Here is a 25,891-nt window from a genome sequence, read left to right as displayed (position 1 = left end):
GGAATAGGATAATCGAAGTTTTGTGGCCAAACCCATACTCACACGTACACGTATACACAAACACTGGCTGTCCTTTGTTCTGCTTTTCTCTACTTTGCCCCCTGGATGGGCTGCTGTTTCCTTGATTCTCATCTGCAGCACAAAACTCATTAGGATTAAACTGCCTCATTATCTAGAAACTTCTGTTATAGCCCACCATTTCTGAATGTTGAGGTACTCATACTTCACAGTTTACTTAAATTACAGACACTTGCATAATTATTACATTTCTGGATTAATCTCAGTTGCCATCCCTCTCTCTCCCCTCTCTCTCCCTCCCTCCCTCCCTCTTTCTCTCTTTAAGAGCAAATAATCCTAAAGGATTGTTGGAAGTTAGAGAAGCTCTGGAAAAGGTACACAAAGTAGAAGACCTCCTTCCAATTATGAAGGTAAATTTATCATCAAAATTACAGTAGGTGTTTTTAGGGGGGAAATCCCAATAGTGCTCTTAAATAATAATTATTAAATGGATGTTTGTTTATATACTGTGTTTTAAAATTCATAAGGCATGCTGTTGAAATTGCTAATATGAATACATTCTGAATAATTAAAATAAAATAAACACATGCATTAGACTCAAGTAGAAAAACTAATTTGTTAGGAAACAGTTGTACAGAAAACAGAAGAAAACTGAAAATACATAAAACTTAACTGCTTCTGGCCACAGTTGAGTAAATGATATTTGACTGCCTTTCTACACTATAACAGTCATAAAACTGGGCAAGATACAAGGTAACTATTCTCAAACATTCGACAGTTATAATAAATTGTGAGTCTTAAGAGAAACAAAAAACAAAGTGAGCCCCATTTTTTTGCCTTAGATCTCTGCTTGGAGCTAGACCACCATACAGGTGTGTGGTGCCCAAGCAGAGTGCCATGATCTGCTGAAGTGACTGGCATTTGCAGAACAGAGAATACAAAAGGAGCAGGCTGTGCAGAGTGGGAGTGTCCACATGTCAGTATGTGCATTCCTTGTCATCCTTGGCTGAGAGCTGGGTCGTGCACCTGCAGTGAGAGACTGAGAGGCTCGGCAGAGAGTGGCTACTGTGGGAGTACATGCCGAACACAGGCATCAGGCTTACAGAAGTGAGAACTGTAATCCTGTCCTCTCCATGGTGGACTGATCCTGAGAACACCTGGGGCATTTAGATTTAGACACCAGAACGGAAACACAGTAGGAGTAGGGTTGCACTATACAGGAAGGTTGACATGCAAAGACTAGGGGAAGTTTCTAAATAGACCACTCTAACCAAGAGTAAACCAAGCCTAAAAGGATTCTGGATCTGCTGGTGACTTGACTACCTGCCAAACAAAATTCATTTACCCTTTGAAGTAGGAGCAGGGAACATTTTTTTCTGCCAAGGACAATTTGAGTGTTTTATAGCATCATTTGCAGGCTATCCAAAATTATCAACTTCAAAACTAGCCTGCTTTATATTTATTAAATGTCAATTCCCTGGGGAATCTCAGGAGACATGGCAACTATTAAAAGAACCAAAAGGAAATTCTAGGATTGAAAAGTCAGTCATCTGAGCATCAGGTTGGTAATCAGCTCACAATACACCACAGGTTTAGCCTATAACTAGATTTAGTTAGTGTTAGAGGGGGATGCTGGACAGGGAACAGGCCGCTGGCTGGTTCTACCTCAGGGGAGGTTGTGAGGATTTGATGAGCTAACACAGTGGTCCTCAACTTTCTCAGACTCGAAACACTTAGTAAATATCTGTGAATGCTTGTTTACTAAGTACTTTACCGCACTAAGGAGAAAATCAGAGAGCATATGTTCCACCTACTCAAAAAGTCAACATAGTGCCCCAGTGGAGTGAAGTAGTTTATATTCAAATTGTGTGTACTTCAATGTGTGTCAGCATTTAGCCATGCCTACTCAAGAAGCCCTAAAGAAGTAGCCCCCAGCTACTCTGTGATTAGTCAGGCTGAATGTGACACACCACAAGTGCAGCCCTGTGTCTTCTTGAGCTACATTGTTGTTGGAGATTTGATTCTTTGAAATGGCAAACCACACTCAGTAAAGTTCCAGAGATGAGTTCCAAACTACACACCTGAAAAAACCTAACTATGCTCTTTCTTGAACTTACGATATTTACATTCCTGGAAAACTAAGGGTGTATTAAAACTGTGTGTAAGAGTTAGTATGTAAGTATAAAACAGAGTCTCATTTTAGGACCATGTAATTATTACATTATAAACAGGTTCTTCACCTATATGAAAGCCCAGTGGGACACTGGGATGTCATGTGTAATGTGTGGCTGTTGCCTGCACTGTGGGACATCTGGCAGTCTTGGCCCCAGTCCATCCATCACTGTTGACAACCAAAGTCTCCCGTAAATCCCCACTGTCCCCAGAGAAGAGCCACTGCATATGCCATAATAGAAAACTGTGGTGTGGCCGGCGCCGTGGCTCAACAGGCTAATCCTCCGCCTTGCGGCGCCGGCACACCGGGTTCTAGTCCCGGTCGGGGCACCGATCCTGTCCCGGTTGCCCCTCTTCCAGTCCAGCTCTCTGCTGTGGCCAGGGAGTGCAGTGGAGGATGGCCCAAGTGCTTGGGCCCTGCACCCCATGGGAGGCCAAGATAAGCACCTGGCTCCTGCCATCGGAACAGTGTGGTGCGCCGGCCGCAGCGCGCTACCGCGGCGGCCATTGGAGGGTGAACCAACGGCAAAAGGAAGACCTTTCTCTCTGTCTCTCTCTCACTGTCCACTCTGCCTGTCAAAAAAAAAAAAAAAAAAAAAAGAAAACTGTGGTGTGTCTCAGAGTATTCCAGCTGCTTTCCTTTGGATATTTTAGGCATTTATGTTTACTATGGTATTAGAACACAAAATCAGCCTAGAGAGATTGTGATATTTGATACATGCCTTTATTTAAAAAGAAACCAAGTGTTTAGTCTAATGGCTAAGACACCTCATCCCTCATTGGAGTAACTAAGTTTGATTCCCTTCTCTGGCTCCTAATTCCAGCTCCCTGCTAATGCAGATCCTGGGAGGCAGTGGTGATAGCTCAAGTAATTGGGTTCCTGCCAACCACATAAGAGATCTGGATTGACTTCCAGGCCTCTGACTTCAGCCCTGGCCTAGCCCCAGCTGTTGCAGGCATTTGGGAAGGGAACCAGCAGATGGGAGCTATCTGTGTCTCTCTGCTTTTCAAAAAAATAAATAAATAAAGTTGAGAAAAGAAAACCTACAAGAACATTGTCACTTAGCGTGTAGGACGGTGCCTCGTCTGCAAGGTGCCTGTCCCCCTTGGTGGTGGGAGTGACCTTCCACTTCAGTGTTGTACATCTAGCCGTATGCCTGGATTATAGATATACTTGTATTGGCATTTTACAAGACACACATAGGCGTCTACAAAACAAAGTATTTGGTGAAATGTGATACTGTTGACAGCTTCACTGAAATGTGCAATATGTGTTGATGAACAGCCAAGTTAAAGTACATCTCCATCCCTCCAGGTGTGGTTATCATCCACTGTGTAACCTGGACTGGAGGTCTAGGGCCTGTGTTCCTGTTCCCACCCTGCTGCTTCCCCGCTCAGCAGGTCAGGCTGGACCTTGCCTCCCAGACTCATTTGTGATCTCTTAGATCCAGATCCTGCCTACTCTTCCTAGTCCACTGTGCGGATTCAGTGAGAATTGGCATGAACCAGTGTTTGCACATTTCTGCTTCTGAAAGTTGTTTTCTGCATGAAAATTACCTGCCGGTTTCACCTGTCACCGTTAGCCCTGATGGCCTGCCCTATTCAACCTGTGTCCCTTTCATTCCCTGTCCATCTCTGGGCCTTTAGTGAACATCTGCTTGCCTTCTGTTTGTAGACAACTTCTTCCCTCAACAGTGTCTTATGCACATCCTTTCTTCTATTTTTTTTTTTTTTTTTTAAGATTTATTTAGTTGAAAGGCAGTGTTACAGAGAGACAGAGGCAGAGAGAGAGAGGTCTTCCATCCACTGGTTCACTCCTCAGGTGGCCGCAACAGCCAGAGCTGTGCCAATCTGAAGCCAGGAGCTTCTTCCAGGTTTCCTATGCTGGTGCAGGGGCTCACGGTCCTGGGGCATCCTTCACTGCTTTCCCAGGCCATAGCAGAGAGCTGGATAGGAAGTGGAGCAGCTGGAACTCGAACTTGCGCCCATATGGGATGCCAGCCTTGCAGGCGGCAGCTTCACCCACTAAGCTACAGTGCTGGCCCCACCTCCTTTTATTTTATTGTTAGTTCTCTTACTTCACATCCATCCAATCATCCTAAAGAAAAAATTGGCAACATTAAATAATTGAGATTGGATGAGATTTTTCTGGAGTAATGATGAATCCTACTCCATAGCATTTCAGTTTTTCACAAATGTTATAAGCAGAAAGCTAATGGCTAAAACTGTGTCCATACATATCACCTGTGATATTCTTGGTCCTGAGTGATTTCAACAGCATACTTTTCTGTGGTCTTCAGAGTTGCAGAGAGAGAGAGAGAGAGGGAGGAAGAATATGAAATTCTCCAACTGATAAATGTAATTCTGACACATGTAATTGTCTCAGGAAAATCCAGTACTGTTGAAGGTACTCCAGCGTGAATATAAATTAATTTTTGAGTTCATAGAATGTTGGTTGCAGCATCCTGCTAGCAGTCAAAGTTACTGCCCTCTAAGATGGGCACGAGAAAAATCCAGGCGCTCTTAGAAGCGAGTGGTGCTTCTTGTTGATTGCGAGTCTTTGAGCATTTTTGTGCTGAGGCTCTCTGCTGGTGTTTGGTGGGAGTCACAGGGAGTTTGTGTTGGGGCCCGAGGACAGGCAGAGGTGGCCCTGGTCACTGACTGCCAGGTGGAGAATACATGTTCTCTTGCCTCGGATGATTTCTGTGTCCCTTCTTAAGGACACTTCAGTCAGTCAGCCAGCATTTCAGAGCCGCTGTGGAGGCACACAATGGATTAGTGCTATGCAAGTAACGTGACTTTTCTTTCTCCCTGAAAGCAGTTTAATACCAAAACGAAGGACGGGTTCACCGTGAACACAAAAGTTCCCAGCCTCAAAGACCAAGGGAAGGAATATGATGGATTCACGATTACTATTACGGGAGACAAGTACGTATGTCTTGGTGTGGGTGTAAAAGCAGAGAGGAAACTCAGGAAGACAGCATCTGCTTCTGTTGCCAGAGGCCTGAACTGAGGAGTGTCGAGGCCCGGGGTGCACTGACAGCTGGTTAGTTCTTAAATGTGACATCTGGAGTATTCAGCCAGCAGATACGCTTTCTAACGGTCCTAAACCCAACTTTCTGGGTACTAAGTATAATGTCTGATGTAGTTTGTAGGAAGCATTCTTCTGGGTTCTTGAAGTTCTCTGTAGGGGGAAGGCTGTTATTCAGAAAATGATAAAATGAAGTTGGCAGATTGAAAACTGTTGCAAGATTTTTTTTAAAAAGAGATTTTAATTTAAATTTTTTAATTAAAATTGTTAATAGATTTTATTTATTACAGGAGTGGCATAGTCTTATTGTACAAAATGTAGAATACCACAGAGGGGCAAAATTAACACAGCAACAACAAACAAAGTTATTTTCTTTAAAAACTGAGATTATAATACCTGCTGTTTGGTAACATGCTTCTTTTCTACCCTTACGTTAGGATCATTTTCTCAGTCATATTCTTAGAAGCATTTTTAGTAACCACATAGTATTCCATTATATGGACATTATAAAATTTCTCCTACTGACTTTGTTACTGACCACTTATGTGCCATTTTTTCACTTTATAAATAGTATTGCAGTAAATGCTTTAATTAGCTGTAGTTTTATTTACATCTCAAACTGCATCTAAGAGTTTCTATACCCCTTGAATCTGGGGTGGAATTGCCTTGAAACATGCCTGCGTGTGGGCACATGTGCAAACACCTTTGCTCAGTTGCAAGCCTGCAGAAGCCCAAAGCCATCCTCTCGGCTTCTGCCAGCTCAGCGGCAGGGTTAGCGATGACCTACATTGCCCAGCTCCTCTATCCTGTGGACTCTGGCTTTCTCACACGCTCTTACTCACACTACCAGGAACTGCCTCTTCAGGTTCCGTGTCAAAACTTACACAGCCCTTTGAGGGTAAACACATTTAGCATCCTCTAGATTTTGTGGTTTTCCATATCTGTAAGGTCTCTATCCCAAGCCACTTATCAAAGCATTCTCCAATAAAGCCTATTTTCCCTCAAAGTTATCGCAGGATGTGCTATTTACTGTAAAAATTTGTTTGCCTGCCTTTATACTGATCCTGAGATCAAATTGATGTGTATTCTCAGACCAAGTTCCCTGGCAGAGGATAATTCCTAATTAAAAGAGTACATGGAATTTTTTCCCCCGAAACACGACATCTTTCCCCAGCTACCTATTCCACCCCTCCCTCAAGTCACCCTGGCTCTGGACTTCCCAGCCCTGCTGGTCCTACCTCCATGGGTGGACTTGTGCCTGTGTCCTGACTTCCATCGCCTGCTTCACCAGTGTTCCTAAAGCTCACTCCACTAGGCGTTCCCCAAGCAAAAAAAACGATCCCTTCCTTCTCCACACCCTGCCATTGCCTGTTGCTGCTAAAGCCAGCTCCCTTACCAGTCATGCAAGGCCTCCCATAGCATGGCCGCCAACAGGCCCAGGTTACCTGGATCGGCTCCCTGTGGGAACCTGGTCTGCTTATCCAGCTGGACTTCTTGTTCTCTGAGCTCCTGTCCACTTCACCAATATCTGTCATCTCCATGTCTTCCAATTGAGACCTCACCTCTCCCCTTTTGCACCTCTGAGGAGCTGTGATGTATGGCCCTCAGTGTGGTCTTGTAATACTGTGTGGTCTCCCTCCTCTCCCCCTTACTCAACAGAGGCATCAGCTATGCTTCTCTGTGTAGGATCTAAGAACTAAGAACAACATTTTTATGATGGAGCTGAACACGCAGCACACAGCTTAAAAACAGCTTTAAAACCTGAACTTTCTTCCTACACACAGTTCTTGCTCCTGCTCTTCAATCATAAATGGAGTGACTGACTGCAAAAATATTTACTGGGTGTTCAAATGCAGTCTTTACCATGTGCAGTTATTTCCTCGTCCGTAGTTTAAGCTCCTATAATGAGTACATACGGGTAGACTCACTGTGAGCAGATGAGTCACTACTCAAATGTGAGGAAAGCAACACATTTTATTGGAAAAATGCATTGTTATGAAATATACTTCACCTGCCTCTAATTAGTAAGGTAGGGTACATTTAGTGCCAGTCAGCATGCTATTTGATTTTTTTCAATGTTCTGTGTTTGGCTGTTTGAACTGTATAATACATGCCTTTGACATTTTTTTTGTTTTGTTTTGTATTTTCAGAGTTGGCAATATACTATTCTCTGTGGAAACTCAAACCACAGAAGAAAGGACACAATTATATCATGCTGAAATAGATGCACTTTATAAAGATCTCACATCAAAAGGAAAAGTATTGATTCTTTCATCGGAATTTGGGGTGGGTTTCTCACTGTTTCAAAATTGTTTCCAACCTGCTATGATTCTCTTGTAAATGCTTGCAAAACTTTGCCCTTTCATTGAGATTGCTCATGTTATGCTTGAAACCCAATTGAAATATTTCTTTTCTAATATTCTTATAGGCCAAAAACTCCCATATTTAGTAACTTATAGTAAAGGGGGAGGAGGATACATTTGTAATTTATAACCACCATTACTGTGCTACGTTACCGTACGTTTGGGCTTTGACAAGATTTAAATGCAAAGGTTAGTCTGTAATAAAAACGATCTGTGCTTCACCTTCTCCTCCCATTTTCTTCCCTTCATTGTGATTATTGCTTCTAACTATATATTTGCACTGAGCTTCTGAGTTTAAACTAGATGATGCATTTTGATTGGCTGAAGTTGTGTCTGTTTTGCACTTGAGTGGCCTTTTCCTGGTCTGTGGCCGGTTCTCTTGGTTACCTGCAGGGACTAGAAGTGGGCTCCTTGGTAGGCTCTGGCTTGTCTCTGTGGTAGGCACTTTCTGCCCGGCACCATGTTCTGCAATGGATACATCTGGCCCACAAAAGTCATTTTATTTCTCTGACACTTACTTCTTTCACATAATTAAACACCTAACTCTATATATTTCAGTAAGTATATTTATCACATACAACTCAGGGTGAAGTGAGGAGAGCTTATCAACATCTTTTGGAGTAGGGAAAAATGTTGTTTGGGAGAGCATAATAGGTATTGATAAGTGCTTTTAGATTTTTAAATTGTAACTTATTTTGACTTTCAAAAATATTAATTAAAGGATTTTTATGTTTATTATAAGGTTGCAGTTTAAGAAACAGCCGGGAAGACATTGCTCTAAATTAAACTGTACTGGTATAATATCCTTTCATTAGAAGGAATGATACAAAAGGGTGCAGTCTATTCAAGAATGTGAAAAGTGGTTCTTATAGGAGAAGAGTGAAATATTCCTTTTCCTGATGCCAATGATTCTTACATGTCTTGTCCCCAATGAAAAATCAGTTTGTAATCTAGTATTTAAGTTCATGAGCCTGTGTCTTTTTTTTTTTTTCCCCTAGGAGGCTGATGCTGTCTGCAACTTAATCTTATCCTTAGTTTATTACTTTTATAATTTAATGCCGTTATCTCGGGGATCCAGGTAAGTAATATCCTACAAACATTTATAAAATCTAAAAACATTTTCTTATTTGCTCTTACTTCTTATTATGGAAATACAAAAGTATACCAAGAAATGGTAAAGAGCCCCCTATTTTTGTCTTCAGAATCCACATAAAAATTACTTCCTGAAAAATAAGAATGGGAATGGGGGGGGGGGGTAAGGGTGGGAGTATGGGTAGGAGTGAGGTAGGGTGGGAAGAATCACTATGTTCCTAAATTTGTATATATGAAATGCATAAAGTTTTTATTCCTTAAATAAAATTTAAAAAGAAATTACTTCCTGGATCTACAATCACATTATCAAAAGGATTGTAAAAGTTAGGGAACCGTTCGGGCCGGCACGGCGGCTCACTAGGCTAATCCTCTGCCTGCGGCGCCGGCACCCCAGGTTCTAGTCCCGGTTGAGGCGCTGGTTCTGTCCCGGTTACTCCTTTTCCAGTCCAGCTCTCTGTTGTGACCCGGGAGGGCAGTGGAGGATGGCCCAAGTGCTTGGGCCCTGCACCCGCATGGGAGACCAGGAGGAAGCACCTAGCTCCTGGCTTCAGATCAGTGTAGCGCGCCAGCTGTAGCAGCCACTTCGGGGGTGAACCAACGGAAGGAAGACCTTTCTCTCTGTCTCTCTCTCTCTCTCACTGTCTAACTCTGCCTGTCAAAAAAAATTTAAAAAAGCATTGAAGCAAAACAAAACCATAAATATTATATTATCAGCATAGCAGGTGTTAGTTAGGTCTACTGAAGAAATACATGATGTAAGACCTGTGCATACCACCTTTTATCAGAACTTTCTGTGGACTCTCGCCAAATGCCTAGTGTATGCCTTTGTCCTCACAGTTATCTCCATTGGTTCCCATGTGGCATTGAAGGAAGTGCCGCCTCAGTCATGTGTTGGGACTAAAGCCTGTTCATTTAGGCCCTTGACACATCTGCTTCTTGTCCTTATGCTCACCCCTATCCCTGTAGTTCAGACCTTGTCATCTCCTGCCAGGATGTTTCTAACTCATCTGCCGGCATCCAGATGTGGCTGCTGCTCTCTGAGCCCCAAAGATCATTAGCAGCTCTCCAAAGCCAGTGAGTTCAACTGCGAGCCCAGGCACATGGTGCACAGTGCCCAGAGCTGGTCCCGGCTCTGCCTGGATTTGCCTCCACTTCTCCCCTTTAATTGCCCTTTGTTTTCCTCTGTGGCCCTCTGCTGAGTCCTCTCACTGGCTCTGCACCACACCTTCCAGCCTCTTCCTCTGCCTCCTTTATCCCTACCCCAGACTTTCTTTTATTTAGTTATTTATTTATTTTATTTGACAGGTAGAGTTATAGACAGTGAGAGAGAGAGACGGAGAGAAAGGTCTTCCTTCCATTGGTTCACTCCCCAAATGGCCGCTACGCCTGGCGCTGCACCGATCCGAAGCCAGGAGCCAGGTGTTTCCTCCTGGTCTCTCATACGGGTGCAGGAGCCCAAATACTTGGGCCATCCTCCACTGCCCTCCTGGGCCACAGCAGAGAGCTGGACTGGAAGAGGAGCAGCCATGACTAGAACCCAGTTCCCATATGGGATGCTGGCGCCGCAGGCAGAGGATTAACCAAGTGAGCCATGGCGCCGGCTCCCACCCCAGACTTTCAAAGATACAGTGCATGTGTCCATTGCCTCTGTGAGGTCTCTGGTCAACAGTACTGGCAACTGCCTCACTTTCTCTGTGTCCGCTTCTGGCACCGGGAGCTTGCTCTGAAGGTGTTCATGTTGTCTTGTCTCCCAGTCAGGCAACTCCCTCTCAAAAGCTAACCCCTCAGTTATGATTTTTTTTTAAAATATTTATTTATTTGAAAGACAGAGTTATAGAGAGGAACAGGCAGAGAGACAGATCTTCCATTCACTGTTTCACTCCCTAAATGGCCACAATGGCTGGAGCTGGGCCTGTCTGAAGCCAGGACCAAGGAGCTTCTTCTGTGTCTCCCACACAGAAGGTGCGGGTCCCAAGGCCTTGGGCCATCTTCTGCTGCTTTCCCAGGTCATAGTAGAGAGCTGGATCGGAAGTGGAGCAGCTGGGACTAGAACTGGCGCCCATATGGGATGCCGGGACTGCAGGGAGTGGCTTTACCCACTATGCCACAGCAACAGCCCCAGCCCCAGTTACTGTGGTTTTGAGAAAAGCAGAACACCATAGTTCCCATGCCAGGTCCCCCTTGCCTTTGCCCCCTCACTCTGAACCAGCCAACCATCTCTTCCAAAAACCTCCCACCCCAGTCCTGTATACCTGCTGCCCAGGAGGGCCCAGGACAGCAGACAGAGGCACCCTATATATGTCTCAGCCTCCATCAGCCACGTCATGATTTACACACATTTCCCCAGAGTTGAAATACACCAGCCTGTTAACTACGTGCTGAGAATATGTCCTGCTTGTTTTTTCTTTTGGGGGACAATATTTTTAGTGCATAAGAAATAAGGTTGGTATAGTTGTATTTATGAAGTTTATTGTATATATCCATTTGAAAGCCAAGCCTCATGAAATTGTTAATGTATAAACAGTCACATTTTAAAAATGACTATCTCACAAGAATGGAAAAAAGCAAGTAGAAAACTCCTAGTAAAAATGTCCTTGGTGATATTTACCCTTAAAATAATGAATTAGTAAATATTAGTAAATATTTTTAATAGCACATTCATAATATTTTTAAATAAATGCATTCTTATGTTTAATTAAATATTTAATGTTTAATATCAAAGAATTCTGAAGTCTTTAATGATGGAAAACTTCATGGTGAGATTTAACGTGACAAATATTTATAGCACTAGGCCAACTGATACTTGTTTTTATTTAAATAGTGTAATTGCTTATTCAGTCATCGTGGGAGCACTGATGGCCAGTGGAAAAGAAGTAGCAGGAAAAATTCCCAAAGGGAAGGTATGTGGGAGCAGGAGAGGAGAAAGACTTGGCCATATTAGGTTTTTATTTTAAGGTATGTGAGTTAAACAGATCTCAAACTAAGCCTTTCTTCTCTGTATTTAATCGCAATCCCAAATGTCTTTCTTTTTCAGTTAGTCGATTTTGAAGCTATGACAGCCCCTGGTTCAGAGGCCTTTAGTAAAATCGCCAAAAGCTGGATGAACTTGAAAAGGTAAACACTCGGTGGGATGGACAAAAGGACAGGACAACTGCAGAGGGAAAAGGGCTGCCTGTTACCTTGGAGCTACATGAAAGTGTGTGGTTATACTCATTTTCTAGTTGGTATTTGATTCAATGTATTTAATCTGTTAGGAGGTTAAAATGGTGTGTTATATAAGACCCTTTAAGAGTGAGCATATTAATAAAACTGAATGATGAATAAAAAATAAAGTGGTTTTTGAAAGAATAGTTACAAATATTTATATAAACAACTATTCTTTTCCCTTGGCCCATTTACACTTTATCCCAAACTCCGTATTTAGGCGTGAGTTTGAACTGGTACTCAGAGTGGTAGCACTTAGCCCATTCTGGTGCATTTTCGCTGCACCTGTTTTAAAATGTGACTCTTTGTTGTAAGTTAGGCAGGGAATGTACAGCCAGAAATTACCCGTGCCAGTCACTGCCAGCAAGGAGTCCAGCAGACTCTGATCTTTCCTGAAGCCCTGGAGAGGGGAGTGTGAAGTTAAATTCACAGAGGATTTTGTAGTTAACAAAGAATAAGCAATTCTGCTATTTGACCTTACCTATTCTTTAAAAAAAATTTTGTTAACCGTAAGTGTACATATTTATGGGCTACAGTATGACATTTCTATGCATGTATACAGTATATACTGATCAAAACAGGGTAGTCAGCCTTTCCCCTTTAAATTACTTTATGATTGGAGGCTTGCAGCTTCTTTCTTCTGTTTGTTCTCATAACATATACCAGGTTATGTGGACTACAGGCTTCCCTCTATGATGAGTAACATGAGGAGCTTCTTTCTTGGGTCTAACTCTGTCTTGATACCCATTATCCAGATTCCCTCTACCCTCTTACCCCTTCTTCCATCACTATTCTGTGTTCAGATTGAGGGAGGTTTTTATTTTTTAGCTCCTACATTATGAGGGAAAATATGCAGTGTTTGTCTTTCTGTGTCTAGCTTATTTCACTTAATGTGGTGTCCTCCACTTCAATCCATTTTGCTGCAAATGACAAGATTTCATTCTTTTGAATGGCTGAGTAATATCCCATTATGTGTATATACTACCTTTTATCCATTCATCCGATGGGTAATCACCATCAGTCACCTTGATTGATTCCATATCTTGGCTGTTGTAAACAGTGCTGCTATAAACATGGTGAGGCAGGTACTCTTTGATATGGTAACTTCATGTCTTTGGGGTTTATACCCAGTAGTAGGATTGCTGGGTCATATGGCAGTTCCATTTCTAGTTTTTTAAAGAAATCTTCATACTGTTCTCAGTAGTAGCTGTGCTAATTTGCATTTGCATCAACAATGTGTTAGAGTCCCTCCCATTTTTTTTTGCAGTTTTATTATATTTTATTATGACAAACAGCTGCTTTAATGTGCCTGCCCTATAGCTGTTGAAAGATGGGTAGGAAGATACCCTTAACCGTAACAAGAAAAACTCAAAATTAAGCCTTTATGTACAAATTCAGGGCTCTTTTAAGTGTCCAAAACTATTAATTAGTTCAGTTAAGGCATTAAACTAATTCTGAATTAACATACTTGACACCAGGGAGGAGTTCCTCTTTCCCTCATCAGCAGTGGTTACTTTTTTTTTTTTTTTTTTTGACAGGCAGAGTTAGACAGTGAGAGAGAGAGAGACAGAAAGATCTTCCTTTTTCCATTGGATCACCCCCCAAATGGCCGCCACGGCCGGCGCGCTACGCTGATCCGAAGCCAGGAGCCAGGTGCCTTCTCCTGGTCTCCCATGCGGGTGCAGGGCCCAAGCACTTGGGCCATCCTCCACTGCCTTCCCAGGCCACAGCAGAGAGCTAGAATGGAAGAGGAGCAACTGGGACAGAATCTGACCACCCCAACTGGGACTAGAACCTGGGGTGCCAGCGCCGCAGGCAGAGGATAAGCCAAGTGAGCCGCAGCGCCGGCCTTTTTTTTTTTAAAGATTCATTCATTTATTTATTTGAAAGTCACAGTTACACAGAGAGAGGAGAGGCAGAATGAGAGAGAGAGAGGTCTTCTATCCGCTGGTTTACTCCCCAATTGGCCGCAACTGCCGGAGCTGTGCCAATCCGAAGCCAGGAGCCAGGAGCTTCTTCTGGGTGTCCCACATGGGTGCAGGGGCCCAAGGACTTGAGCCATCCTCCACTGCTTTCCCAGGCCACAGCAGAGAGCTGGATAGGAAGAAGAGCACCTGGGTCTTGAACCAGCACCCATATGGGATGCCGGCACTGCAGGCAGCGGTTTTACCTGATACACCACAGCGCCAGGCCCCAACTTTCTGTCTTTTTGATAACAAGCATTCTAACGGGAGATGAGATAAAACCTCATTGTAGTTTTACATAGCTAGTAATATTCAGCATTTTTCCATGTATTGGTTGGCCATTTGTATTCCTTCTTTTTGAGAGCTTCTATTAGGTCCTTTTGCTTATTTCTTTTGTTTCAATCATATAATTTTTTAAAAAAAATTCTTGTGGCCAACTGGGGAGTGAACCAGTGGATGGAAGACCTTTCTCTCTATCCGCCTCCCTTCTCTCTCTGTGTAACTCTGACTTTAAAATAAATAAATAAATCTTTAAAAAATTATTTTCTTTTCCATTTACTAGCAGCAATTATACATATTTATGGACTACCATATGACATTTTTATTTTTTTGGCTAAAGCTTTTTTAAAATTTTTGATTTTTTTAAATAATGATTTTTAACCTTTGCCTATTTCTTAACTGACTTGGTTGATTTTTGTTATTGAGTTTTTTGAGTTTGTGATATATTCTGGATATTGAACCTTTGCCACATAACTAGCTTGCAAATATTTTCTTCCATTCTGTTGAATGGAAGAAACAATGATTTGATTGTTCCTTTTGCTCTGCAGAAGCTTCTGAGTTTTATATAATCACATTTGTCTAGTTTTGCTATTGTTACCTGTGCCTTTGGGATCTTAACCAAGAAGTAAGTCATCATCTACACCAATTTTTTTTAAAGATTTATTTTATTTTATTTGGAAGAGTTACAGAGAGAGGTAGAGACAGAGACAGAGACAGAGGTCTTCCATCCGCTGGTTCATTCCCCAGATGACTGCAACAGCTGGCGCTGTGCCGATCTGAAGGCAGGAGCCAGGAGCTTCTTCCGGGTCTCCCATGCGGGTGCAGGGGCCCAAGGACTTGGGCCATCTTCCACTGCTTTCCCAGGCCATGGCAGAGAGCTGGATTGGAAGAGGAGAGGCATCCATATAGGATGCTGGCGCTTCAGGCCAGGGGGTTAACCCGCCACACCACAGCACCAGCCCCATACACCAATGTCTTGAAGTGTTTTCCCTATATTTTCTTCTAGCAGTTTCATAGTTTCTAGTCTTACATTTAGATCTTTGATCCATTTTGAGTAGATTTTTATTATGGTGAGAGATAGGGATCTAATATCATTCTTCTACATATGTATGTCCAGTCTTGCTAGCACTTTTTATTGAAAAGACTATCCTTTCTCCAGTGTGTGTTCTTGGGCACCTTTATAAAAAATCAGTTGGCTCAGGGCTGGTGTCATAGTGTAACAGGTTAAGCCTTTGACTACAACACCAGCATCCCATATGGGTGCCAATTTGTGTCCCAGCTGCTCCACTTCTGATCCACTTCCCTGCTAATGTGCATGGGAAAAGCAGCAGAAGAAAGCCAAAGTCCTTGGGCTTCTGCACCCAATTAGGAGACCAAGATGTAGCCAGGTTCCTGGCTTCGGCCTGGCCCAGCCCTGTCCATTGCAGCCCTTTCGGGAGTGAACCAGCAGATGGAAAACCTCTCTCTCTCTTTCTCTCTGTCTTTCAAGTAAATAAATAAATCTTTTAAAAAAATCAGTTGGTTCTGTGCACATGGATTAACTTCTGGGTTTCTTATTCAGTTCCATTGATCTGTTTGTCAGTTTTTATTCCAATACCATGCTTTTTGGATTTTTGGGAGTAAAGGCTCAGGATTTCTTTGGCTATTCAGAGTCTTTTGTGGTTCTGTATGAATTTTAAAATTGCTCTTGCTAATTCTGTAAAGAATGTCATTAGTATTTTGATGGTCATTGCATTGAATCTGTAGATTGCTTTAGATAATATGAACATTTTACTAATATTAGTTCTTCCAATCTATAAACAAGGAATATATTCCCATTTTTTGTGGTGTTGCTGATTTCTTTCATCACTGTTTTATAATTTTCCTTGTAGAGATCTTTCATTTCTGTGGTTAAGTTTATTACTAAGTATTTTTTTTTTCAAAGCTATTTTGAATGAGATTTCTTTCTTGATTTCTCGTTTGGCGAAGCCATTATTGGTATATAAAATGCAACATTTTAAAGATTTTTATTTATTTATTTATTTATTTATTTTTGACAGGCAGAGTTAGATAGTGAGAGAGAAAGACGAGAGAAAGGTCTTCCTTTTCCATTGGTTCATCCCCCAAATGGCTGCTACGGCTGACGCACTGCACCGATCCAAAGCCAGGAGCCAGGTGTTTCCCCTGGTCTCCCATGCGGGTGCAGGGCCCAAGGACTTGGGCCATCCTCCACTGCACTCCCGGGCCATAGCAGAGAGGTGGCCTGGAAGAGGGGCAACCGGGACAGAATCTGGTGCCCCAACCGGCACTAGAACCCGGTGTGCCGGTGCCGCCAGGTAGAGTTAGAGACAAAGACAGAGAGAGAGAGAGAGAGAGAGAGGCCTTCCTTCCATTGGTTCACTCTCCAAATAGCTGCAACAGCCGGAGCTGCACTGATCCGAAGCCAGGAACCAAGAGCTTCCTCCGGGTCTCCTACATGGGTGCAGGGGCCCAAGCACTTGGGCCATCTTCTACTGTATTCCCAGGCCACAGCAGAGAGCTGGGCTGGAAAAGAAGCAACCAGGACTAGAACCGGTGCCCATATGGGTTGCCAATGCCACAGGCAGAGGATTAACCTAGTTTGGCACGGCCCCATAAAATGCTACTTTTTTTGTATGTTGATTTTGTGTCCTGTGACTTTACCAAATTGGTTTATTGGATCCAACAACTTACTGGTAGAGTGTTTAGTTGTTTTTTTTTTTTTGTTTGTTTTGGTTTTTTTTTTTTGACAGGCAGAGTGGACAGTGAGAGAGAGACAGAGAGAAAGGTCTTCCTTTTTGCCGTTGGTTCACCCTCCAATGGCCACCGCAGTAGGCGCGCTGCAGCCGGCGCACCGCGCTGATCCGATGGCAGGAGCCAGGTGCTTATCCTGGTCTTCCATGGGGTGTAGGGCCCAAACACTTGGGCCATCCTCCACTGCACTCCCTGGCCACAGCAGAGAGCTGGCCTGGAAGAGGGGCAACCGGGACAGGATCGGTGCCCCGACCGGGAGTAGAACCTGGTGTGCCGGTGCCGCAAGGCGGAGGATTAGCCTAGTGAGCCGCGGCGCTGGCCTGAGTGTTTAGTTTTTTCCATGTGAGAAATCATGTCAAATGTGAACATGAATATTTTGGCATCCTCCTTTCCAGTTTTGCTGCAATTTTTTTTCTTTCTCCCCTCCTCAATTGCTCTTGTTAATAATCCCAATACTGTTTTGAGTAGAAGTGATAAAAGTAGACAGCCTTGTCTTGTTCTAGATCTGAAGGGAAATGCTTTCATAAATGCATATTGGAGTTTATCAAATGCTTTTTCTATATCTATTCAGATGTACACATGGTTTTTGTTCTTCTGTCAATGTGATTTATTACATTTATTGATTTGTGAATGTTGAACTATCCTTGCATCCCTGGAATAAATCCCACTTGATTGTAACGTATGATCTTTTTGATATAGTGTTGGATTCAGTTTGCTAATATTTGTTGAGAGTTTTTACATCTATGTTCATCAAGGATGTTGGTTTTTATTTTATTTTTTGTATTGTGTCTTTAGTTTTAGTATTAGAATAATGCTGGTCTCATAAAAAGAATTTGGCAGAATTCCATCTTTTCAGTAATTTGGAATAAGTCTGAGAAGTGTTGGAGTTCCTCTTTAAATGTCTTGTAAAACCCTTTCGTAAAGCCCTCAGATCCTGGATTTTTCCTTAATAGGAGACTTAATTACTGATTCAGTTTCATTTGTTATTTGTCTGTTTAGATATTCTGTATCTTCTAGATTTCAACTTGGTAGGTTGTTTGTATCTAGAATTTATCAAACATTTCTTCAATATTCCAGCTTGTTAGCATATGTTTGTGGTCTGTCCTCCATCCCTTCTTCTTTCCCTCCCTCCCTCCCTCCCTCCCTTCCTTTTCTTGAAAGGCAGAGAGAGGGAGAGGCAGGGAGAAAGAGACCTTCCATCATTGATTCACTCCCCAAATGGCTACAACAGCTGGGGCTGGGCCAGGCTGAAGCCGGGAGCCCGGAACTCCTGAGCCTGCTGCCTGGGTGGAAGGGGCTGTCCTCTGCTGCTTTCCCAGGTGCTTTCGTAAGGAGCTGCATCGGCAGCAGAGCAGCCAGGGCTCAAACTCGTGCTCCAATATGGGATGCCCATGTGGCGGCTGCTGCACAATGCGGGCCCTCGTGGTACTTCCTTATGATCCTTTGTATTTCTGTGATCAGTGGTAATGTCTCTTTTTTCAGTTATAATTTCATTTATTTCTAATTTAATTTCTAATCTAATTTCCTTATTATTTCTTGGATCCTGCTAATTTGGGTTTTGGCTTGTTGCTGTTCTAAATCCTTTAGATGCATCATGAGATTGTTTAACTTGAAGTTGTTCTGTTTTTTAAATATGTGGACTTAGTGCTATAAACTTCTCTCTTAATACTGCTTTTTCTGTATCCCACAGACTTTGATATGAAGTGTCTTTACTTACACTTGTTTCAAGGAATTTCTTTACTTCTTTTTTTATTTCTTCAGCAATTCATTGGTCACTTAGTAGCATATTGTTCAGTTTCCTTGTATTTGCAAATTTTCAGTTGTTTTTCTTGTTACTGATTTTTAGTTTTATTCTTTTGTGATCTGAGAAGATATATGGTATGATTTCAGTGTTTTAGATTTTACTGAGACTGGATTGTGTCCTAAAATATGGTCCATCCTGGAAAATGTGCCAAGAATGTATATTCTGCAGCTGTTAGATGAAATGTTCTGTAAATGTCCACTAGGTCTGTTTGCTCTGTGGTCAATGCTAATGTGTCTTAGTTGGTTTTAGGTATGGATGATCTGTCCATTGATGACACTGGGGTGTTGAAGTCCCCCACTATTATTGTATTGGAACCTATCCCTTTAGGCCTGATAATACTTGCTTTATGTATTTGGGTGGTCTGATGTTGGGTTGCATGTATATTTATGATTGTTCTGTCTTTGCATATTCTGTTTCTTTCTGCTTCTCTTTTTGTTTTCATAGCTTTCTGCTTCTTCCCTTTCTCTTTTATATATCTACTCTGTCATTTTGTATTGTCATGTGTTTCCATGTTGGTTGTTAGGATTCTTTTACCTTTTTTTTTTTTTTTTTTTTTTTTTTTAGGATTTATTATATTTATTTGAAAGCAGAGTAACAGAGAGAGAGGGAGAGACAGAGAGAGAAAGAGATCTTCCTTTCATTAGTTCACTGCTCAAATGGTCACAACCATCGTGGCTGGGCTAGGCCGAGACCAGGAGCCAGGAACTCCTTCTAGGTCTCTCACATGGGTAGCAGAAGTCCTAGTACCCGGGCTGCCTTCCGCTGCCTTCCCAGGCAGACCAGCCGGGGCTGGATCAGAAGTGGAGCAGCCGGAACAGGACTTAACCTGGCACTCTGATATGTGATGCCAGCATTACAGGCTGTGGTTTACCCCACCACCCCACAACTTTGGCCCCAATCCTTTTACTTCCAATGTAGGACTTCCTTAGGATTTCTTGTAGGACTGGTCTGGTGGTGATGAATTCTTTCAGTTTTTGTTTTGAAAATAATTTATTTCTTCTTCTAAAGGATAACTTAACTGGATACAGTATTCTTGGTTTGAAGTTTTTTTCCTTCAAGACCTTGAATGTGTCATCCCATTCTCTTCTGGCCAGTGGGTTTCTGCTGAGAAGTCTACTCTTAAGTCTAATGGATTTCCCTTTGTATGTGACTTGACATTTTCCTGCACTGTCTTTAGGATTCTCTCCTTTTTAACTTTTGACAGTTTTACTATGTATGGTGACCTTACCTATTTTTCCCCTTCTGACTTTTTATATCCTGATCACCTCCCGTTTTGCCTTCCACTAATAGTTGCTGGGCAATTTGTGTTCTGTGTAAATGGAGAAATTTGTGTTTGTAGTCCACTGCTGCTCAGTTTATAGATATTCCATTAGCTTTGCAATGAAAAGTTCTCTACTAGTTATACTTTGTCCCAATGCATTCCTGTTTGTGGGTTAGCAGTTTAGACACATTTTGTTAATGTGACCACAGAATCAAAGATCTTGCTTCTGTTCTACACATAATTTTACAGCATGAATCTTTCAGGAAACCTTAAGGAAAGGAAACAACCCAACCATGGCACACAGACCATGTTCCACAGTGTACTTTGACCTTTAGGATTTCAGCGCCAGTGGTAACTCTGAGTTGAGAACACTGTCCTTGTTGTTACAGATAAGGGAAGAAGGGCTTAGAGAGATCACCAAAATGAGTAAGCTAGGCTTCTGATTCCAAGTGCAGCACACACCACAGTGGGACATGAGGCACCCAGTCCTCTGTGGATCAGAGTTTAATTTTCTTTCCCAACAGTCTGGTTGAATTCCTGAGCACCTGCTAACAGTGCGTTGCCCTAGAAGGGTCTGTTCTGTTAGCAACTCTTCCTTGTCCTTCTAATATTGTGTAAGGTGATGTGCAGATGGAGTATTGGAAAATGAATATAATAGGCTCTGCCTTTTTTGGATAAAATTGTGTTAATTTTCATTCCCATTGTTTGTGTTTTTCTTTTTCAGTATTTCACCTTCTTATAAGACTCTTCCATCAGTATCAGAGACGTTTCCAACGTTAAGATCAATGATTGAGGTGCTAAACACAGACTCCTCTCCACGTTGTCTTAAGAAACTCTAGTTACGCTGTGGTATTTATACAAGTAAAGGGCCGGACCTCTTGCTTCTTAAGTTATTTTTTAAAACATGGAATTATAAAAAATTAGGTCCTTTATTACTTTTGATACCAATTTTTGATAGGAATTGAATACTTGAAATCATTTTCTTTACTTTTCTGAACCATAACAAAAATCATGAAAGAGGGTTTTTTTGGGGGGGAAAAGCTACTTGACTGGGAGGGATGGTGTATGAATTAGCCAGTGGCCTGTTGGTTTCCACTTCTAACGTCATACAACTCCTTCCTTATAGCAAAAAATGTTTACTTCAAAAACCAAAAATTAATAACTTAAGATGAGCAAAACCAACAACAAAATGGGAGTGTTTTCATTCCTTTAGAGATTTGGATATTTTTCAAAGGCTTTTTTTTAAATGCACATTGTGCTAAGATGTCTTTGACTCGCGTAAGCTCTGCATTCTGAGTTCTTCACTTTATTTAAATTCAGGCAGATTCGTGGGCCAGCAGTAAGTGTCACAGAGCTCACCGCCAGGAACACTTACTCTGAATGATACACACAGTGTTTACCAATGTCTCAAACACTGAATAACTGAACCGTGGTTTGGTTTTGTTTTGTTTCTCATTGTTTGAAAAAATAAACTGGGGTGATTTGTGTAAATCACCAGTTTTTGGCACTGGATTATGTATGTTTTTATTTTGTGAACTAGTTTTACTTTCAGGTATAAGAACATTCATAAAATTAATTTTTTTTCTCCAACTGGGTGACAATGAGTAAAATGGGTTCATTAAACTATTGCCATTTCCAAATCTTTTTCATTATCTTTTATTTTTATTAAGGAATTAGTTTAATTAAGGTATTAAACTATAAATTATTAGTATTTTTCATGAAACTTTGCATGACAGTAGGATAACAAGCCCCGTATTTAAGACTGTGTACTCAAACGTTGATTTTCTGGTGCCAGTGGTTAGCAGAGTTATCTGTGAGTCTTGGTAGGCATGGCATGTTTGATCAATTTCCAGTGTTGTTGGACTTGCCCCTGGGACACATGATATTCAGGGTATTGATATATGCTTCAAAATAGCTACAGAGATGTGGCTCATCCCAGCTGGGTAGCCATTGAAGAGAAGCAAATGATGATATAAATTGTTAGGCATACTTTACTTTATGAACAGATTTCACATCCACAGATGAGTTTTGTCCTGAGATGAAGGCTGCGCGCAGAAAGGGGAAGCAGGGAGTTGAGGCTCTGGGAGGTTAATGAGTCTCCAGTGTCACCCCCCTGCTAAGGCAGTGGTGCTGGGATTCCTAACCAGTCCTGTCTGACCCCAGCGCCTGCACTGCCCCACGTGGTCCTGGGGAATGAAAGATTCAATTCTCTTAACTCTTTTCAAGACCCAGAGAGTACTTAACCCCAGACTATGTGAAATCTCCATGTATCAGTTACATTTCTTTGTACTTTATTATTATTTTTTTAAATATTTATTTATTTGAAAGAACAACAAAGAGAATCTTCTATACCGTGGTTCACTCTCCAAATGGCTGCAATAGCCAGTTCTGGACCAGCTGAACGCAGGGGCCAGGAACTCCATTCTGGCCTCCCAGATGAGTGGCAGGGGCCCAAGCACGTGGACCATCTTCTGCTGCCTTCCCAGATGCATCAGGAGGGACCTGGATTGGAAATGCAGCAGCCGGGGACTCGAAGTGGCACTCTAATATGTGATGCCAACATCACATTTGGCAGCTTAACCTACTGCACCACGACACCACCCTGTTTTTCTTGGCACTCCTAACTTTACCCTGTTTTGACCAAACTCATCCACCCTTTTTACATGTTAAGGGATGTGGGGCTTCGAGAAATTACTAGAGCCAATAAGGAATGAAGCTGGACCTGAAACCTGTGTCTTCTGATTCCAAATCCTGCTGCATAGTCCTGTGCAAATGAGTTTAGTTTTCTTTCTCAAAGCCATGGTTGAATTTCCAGATACAAAGGCACCACATTCAAATCTGACCTTCAGGATTACAAAGCAAGGTGAGAATCACAGAAATTAAAGTAGAAAGGAATAGATTTTTTACACTTTTCTCTGTTTTTCACTAATTGTCTGAAAGTCAGATATTTCAATTTTGTCAAGGACTGTTTTTCCTTTTATCACCAACTCTTTTTGGTGAGATACCCTTTTTTCACTTAAGGAAATGACCTAATAAATTAGCTGACTTTTTGAAATTGTGTCAGGGTGTGTCTAAACCCTCACATCTTAGTCATCCTGAGCTACTAGAAAATACCACGGACTGGGCAGCTTCCACAGGAGACATTCATTTCTCAAGTTTTGAAAACTGGAAGTCCAAGATCAAGATCCTGGCAGATCCCATCTTCCCAGGCCAAGTTGAACTTGGTCTGAGCAAAACATTACAGGTAGTTTGTTTGGTGTCCCTAAAGGTACCATCCTCAGGTGCTCTAGTTCCCATTGTCATTTGTGAGGACTCTTGTCTCTGCAAGGCCATGGAAAGTGACACCTAAAACATCAACCAGAATTCCAGCATGCAATTCGCCTTCTGTTTAGGGCTTATTTAAAAAGCACACACACAAATTTCTGAAAAGTTAGAAGTGTTTGCTTTTATATTTAAACCTATTTATCATTCTGAGGAAATAAGATTACTGTTTGGTTGATGCTTTATTTCCATCTTGTTAGCTGCCCTTATCGTGCAGACTTTATGGCATAAGAATCAGCACTCCCCTGATGTGCTTGCAACATCCTTGTCCTACTGTCCCTCCAGCTCTGTGATGAAGACCTGGAAGCAGAGCATGTTTGGAGTGTGCTTCTGCCCCAGCTCAGGTGGGAGTGGGAGAGGCCATGTTCCCAGTGCTTCCCAGGTTGGGCTAAGTGTGCGTATGCATTTTGTTTCTTTCATGCCAAAGTTATTACCATTAGAAACTCCTTAGAGAATTCATTCCTTTGCCTACTGATTGTTGATCTTAGTATCTCTTTATATCTCGGTCTTAGTGTCCCTTTACCTTCTTAAGAAATTGAGATGTGGAGCCAGGATTGTGGCACATTGGGTTAAGCCTCTGCCTGTAATGCTGGCATCCCATAGGAGCATCAGTTCGAGTCCACCTCCAAGCCAGCTCTCTGCTTATGCACCTGGGAAAATGGTCCAAGTACTTGGGCCCCTGACACCCACATGGGAGGCCTGAATGGAGTTCAAGGCTCCTGGCTTCAGCTTGGCACAGCTCTGGCCATTGTGATCATTTGTGGAAGGAGCTGGCAGATGGAAGATATCTCTCTTTGTCTCTTCCTTTCTGTAATTCTGCCTTTCAAGTACATAAATAAATCTTATTTTTAAAGAGGAGGGGGTGAGATATGTGTTAAAGGGTAGGGGGCTGCAGATTAGTCCAGCCATGTCATTTGGGATCTCTTCTTTCCCTACTGGCATCCATTGGCAAGCCCACTCCTCTCCCTTCCATAAAATACCACCTCCCTCTCTTTGGGTTTTCATTCCTCCCCAATCCGTTGTAATTTCTCATGGAGCACTTCTGTAGTCTCCTGACTCATCTTCCTGCTTCTGCTCTGTTCAAACTCTACAAGTCCTCCTTGCCCTAAACTCAGTCTCTTATCATAGGCCAGCTGTCTTGACCTCTTAGTTCCTCCAGTGACACCTCTAATTACTCTTCCTCTCATCAACGTACGTAGCCACACTTCCTTTGTTTGTATCACTAAGTCACCAAACTCTTTCCTTTCTCACAGACCTAGCTCAGCACCATCCCATAGAACTTTCTGCAGTGATGGGGATGTTCTATGTCTACGGTGTCCAATATGGTAGCCACAGATCCCATGTGGCTATTATACACTTGAAGTAGAGACAGTATGCCAGAGGGACTGAGTTTTAAATAGTTTAACTTTATTTAAATTTAAATATCTCCATGCAGCTAGTCGCAATGATATAGGGCCATAAAGACTTAGTTCCTAGGTTGAGTTCAGGATAACTTTCTCCCATAGAAACAAATCCTAAGTGATGTTTTCTGGTGTAATTTAATATTATTATGAATTTGAGGTAGATTAGCGTGTAGTAGCTGAGCTCTTACTATGACCTGTTTTTGCTCACAACACAGTTTTTAGTTTTAGGCTTTTTTTTTTTTTTTTAATTTGAAAGGCAGAGCAACAGAGAGGGAGCGACAAAGAGCGAACCTACTGTACCACAGTGCCAGTCCCCTCACAACACTTCCGACACCAAATGGGTGGAGATTTTTCTCCCTACACCAACAACCAGTTCTCCAGTGCACCAACTGGGTTTGCTACAGTTCGGCTCTGATGCTAACTTCCTGGAATTAGCGCAGACCTTACAGGTTAAGTGCTTCATCCTACAATGCTGCCCATATTTCAGATGCCAGTGGCCCTTCTGACCAAATGGCTATATATCAGGATTTCCCACAACACCCTCTTTAGGTCCTTTAACTTGCTAGAATGGCTCACAAAACTTGGGGAAACACTGCCTACTATCATCAGTTTATTTAAAAAAACAGGTACAAATGATCAGCAAATGGAAGAAATTCATGGAACAAGGTATGGGAGGCAGTATGGAACTCTCATGTCCTCTCCAGCACCCAGCACTGCCATGTGTTCACCAACCCCAAAGCTCTCTGAACCCCTTCATTTAGGATTTTCATGGAGGTACATTACATAGAGTTGGATGATTAAATCATTGACTGTTGGTGATTGGCTCCATCTCCCATCTCTTTCCTCCCTGGTGGTTGGGTTGGGGCTGAAAGTTCCAACCCTACAGCAGGTGGTTGGTTCCTCTGGCAACCAGCCCTATCCACTAAGACTAACTCATTAGTGTAAAATCAGATGAGGTTGAAAGGAGTTTATTATGAATAACAAAAGATGCTCCTCTTTACCAGTAAGGAAATTCCAAGGGAAACTAGAGGCAAAGACTGTATCTTAAGAAGTCTGTATTAGAACTTGGTAATCACACCTAAGTCCATTATCTCTCTTCCCTCTGTCATAAATGGCACCCTTCCCACCCAGCCACTCCAGCTAGAAATGCAGGTGTCTTCACTGGTTCTTCCCTAGTTGGTCATTCCACTGATGAAAGACCATCTGACATTTGACAGGTGGCTGCATG

The 25,891-nt window shown here is 42.3% G+C and overlaps 1 protein-coding gene across 6 annotated transcripts in view; it reads left to right on the top strand.

The window, feature by feature from the left end:
- The window catches only part of TTC13 (tetratricopeptide repeat domain 13), a 91,165-nt gene extending 69,721 nt beyond the window's left edge, over nucleotides 1-21,444 (top strand). For 2 of the 6 annotated variants that reach the window (XM_062210597.1, XM_062210594.1), the window contains 7 exons: nucleotides 344-428; nucleotides 5,012-5,118; nucleotides 7,372-7,507; nucleotides 8,583-8,662; nucleotides 11,498-11,576; nucleotides 11,711-11,790; nucleotides 20,664-21,444. In XM_062210597.1, the coding sequence (XP_062066581.1) occupies nucleotides 344-428; nucleotides 5,012-5,118; nucleotides 7,372-7,507; nucleotides 8,583-8,662; nucleotides 11,498-11,576; nucleotides 11,711-11,790; nucleotides 20,664-20,778 (682 nt within the window). In that variant the 3' untranslated portion in view covers nucleotides 20,779-21,444. Of the gene's footprint in view, nucleotides 1-343; nucleotides 429-5,008; nucleotides 5,119-7,371; nucleotides 7,508-7,649; nucleotides 7,774-8,582; nucleotides 8,663-11,497; nucleotides 11,577-11,710; nucleotides 11,791-20,663 lie in introns of those variants that run through there. The other 4 variants (XM_062210596.1, XM_062210593.1, XM_062210595.1 and 1 more) reach the window with 3 other exon arrangements.
- Nucleotides 21,445-25,891: the final 4,447 nt, after the last annotated feature.

Source organism: Lepus europaeus, chromosome 14 (assembly GCF_033115175.1).
Source record: "Lepus europaeus isolate LE1 chromosome 14, mLepTim1.pri, whole genome shotgun sequence".
NCBI classification, from domain to species: domain Eukaryota; kingdom Metazoa; phylum Chordata; class Mammalia; order Lagomorpha; family Leporidae; genus Lepus; species Lepus europaeus.
The sequence above is the reverse complement of the archived record's forward strand: the minus strand, read 5'-3'. Positions and strand labels throughout refer to the sequence as shown.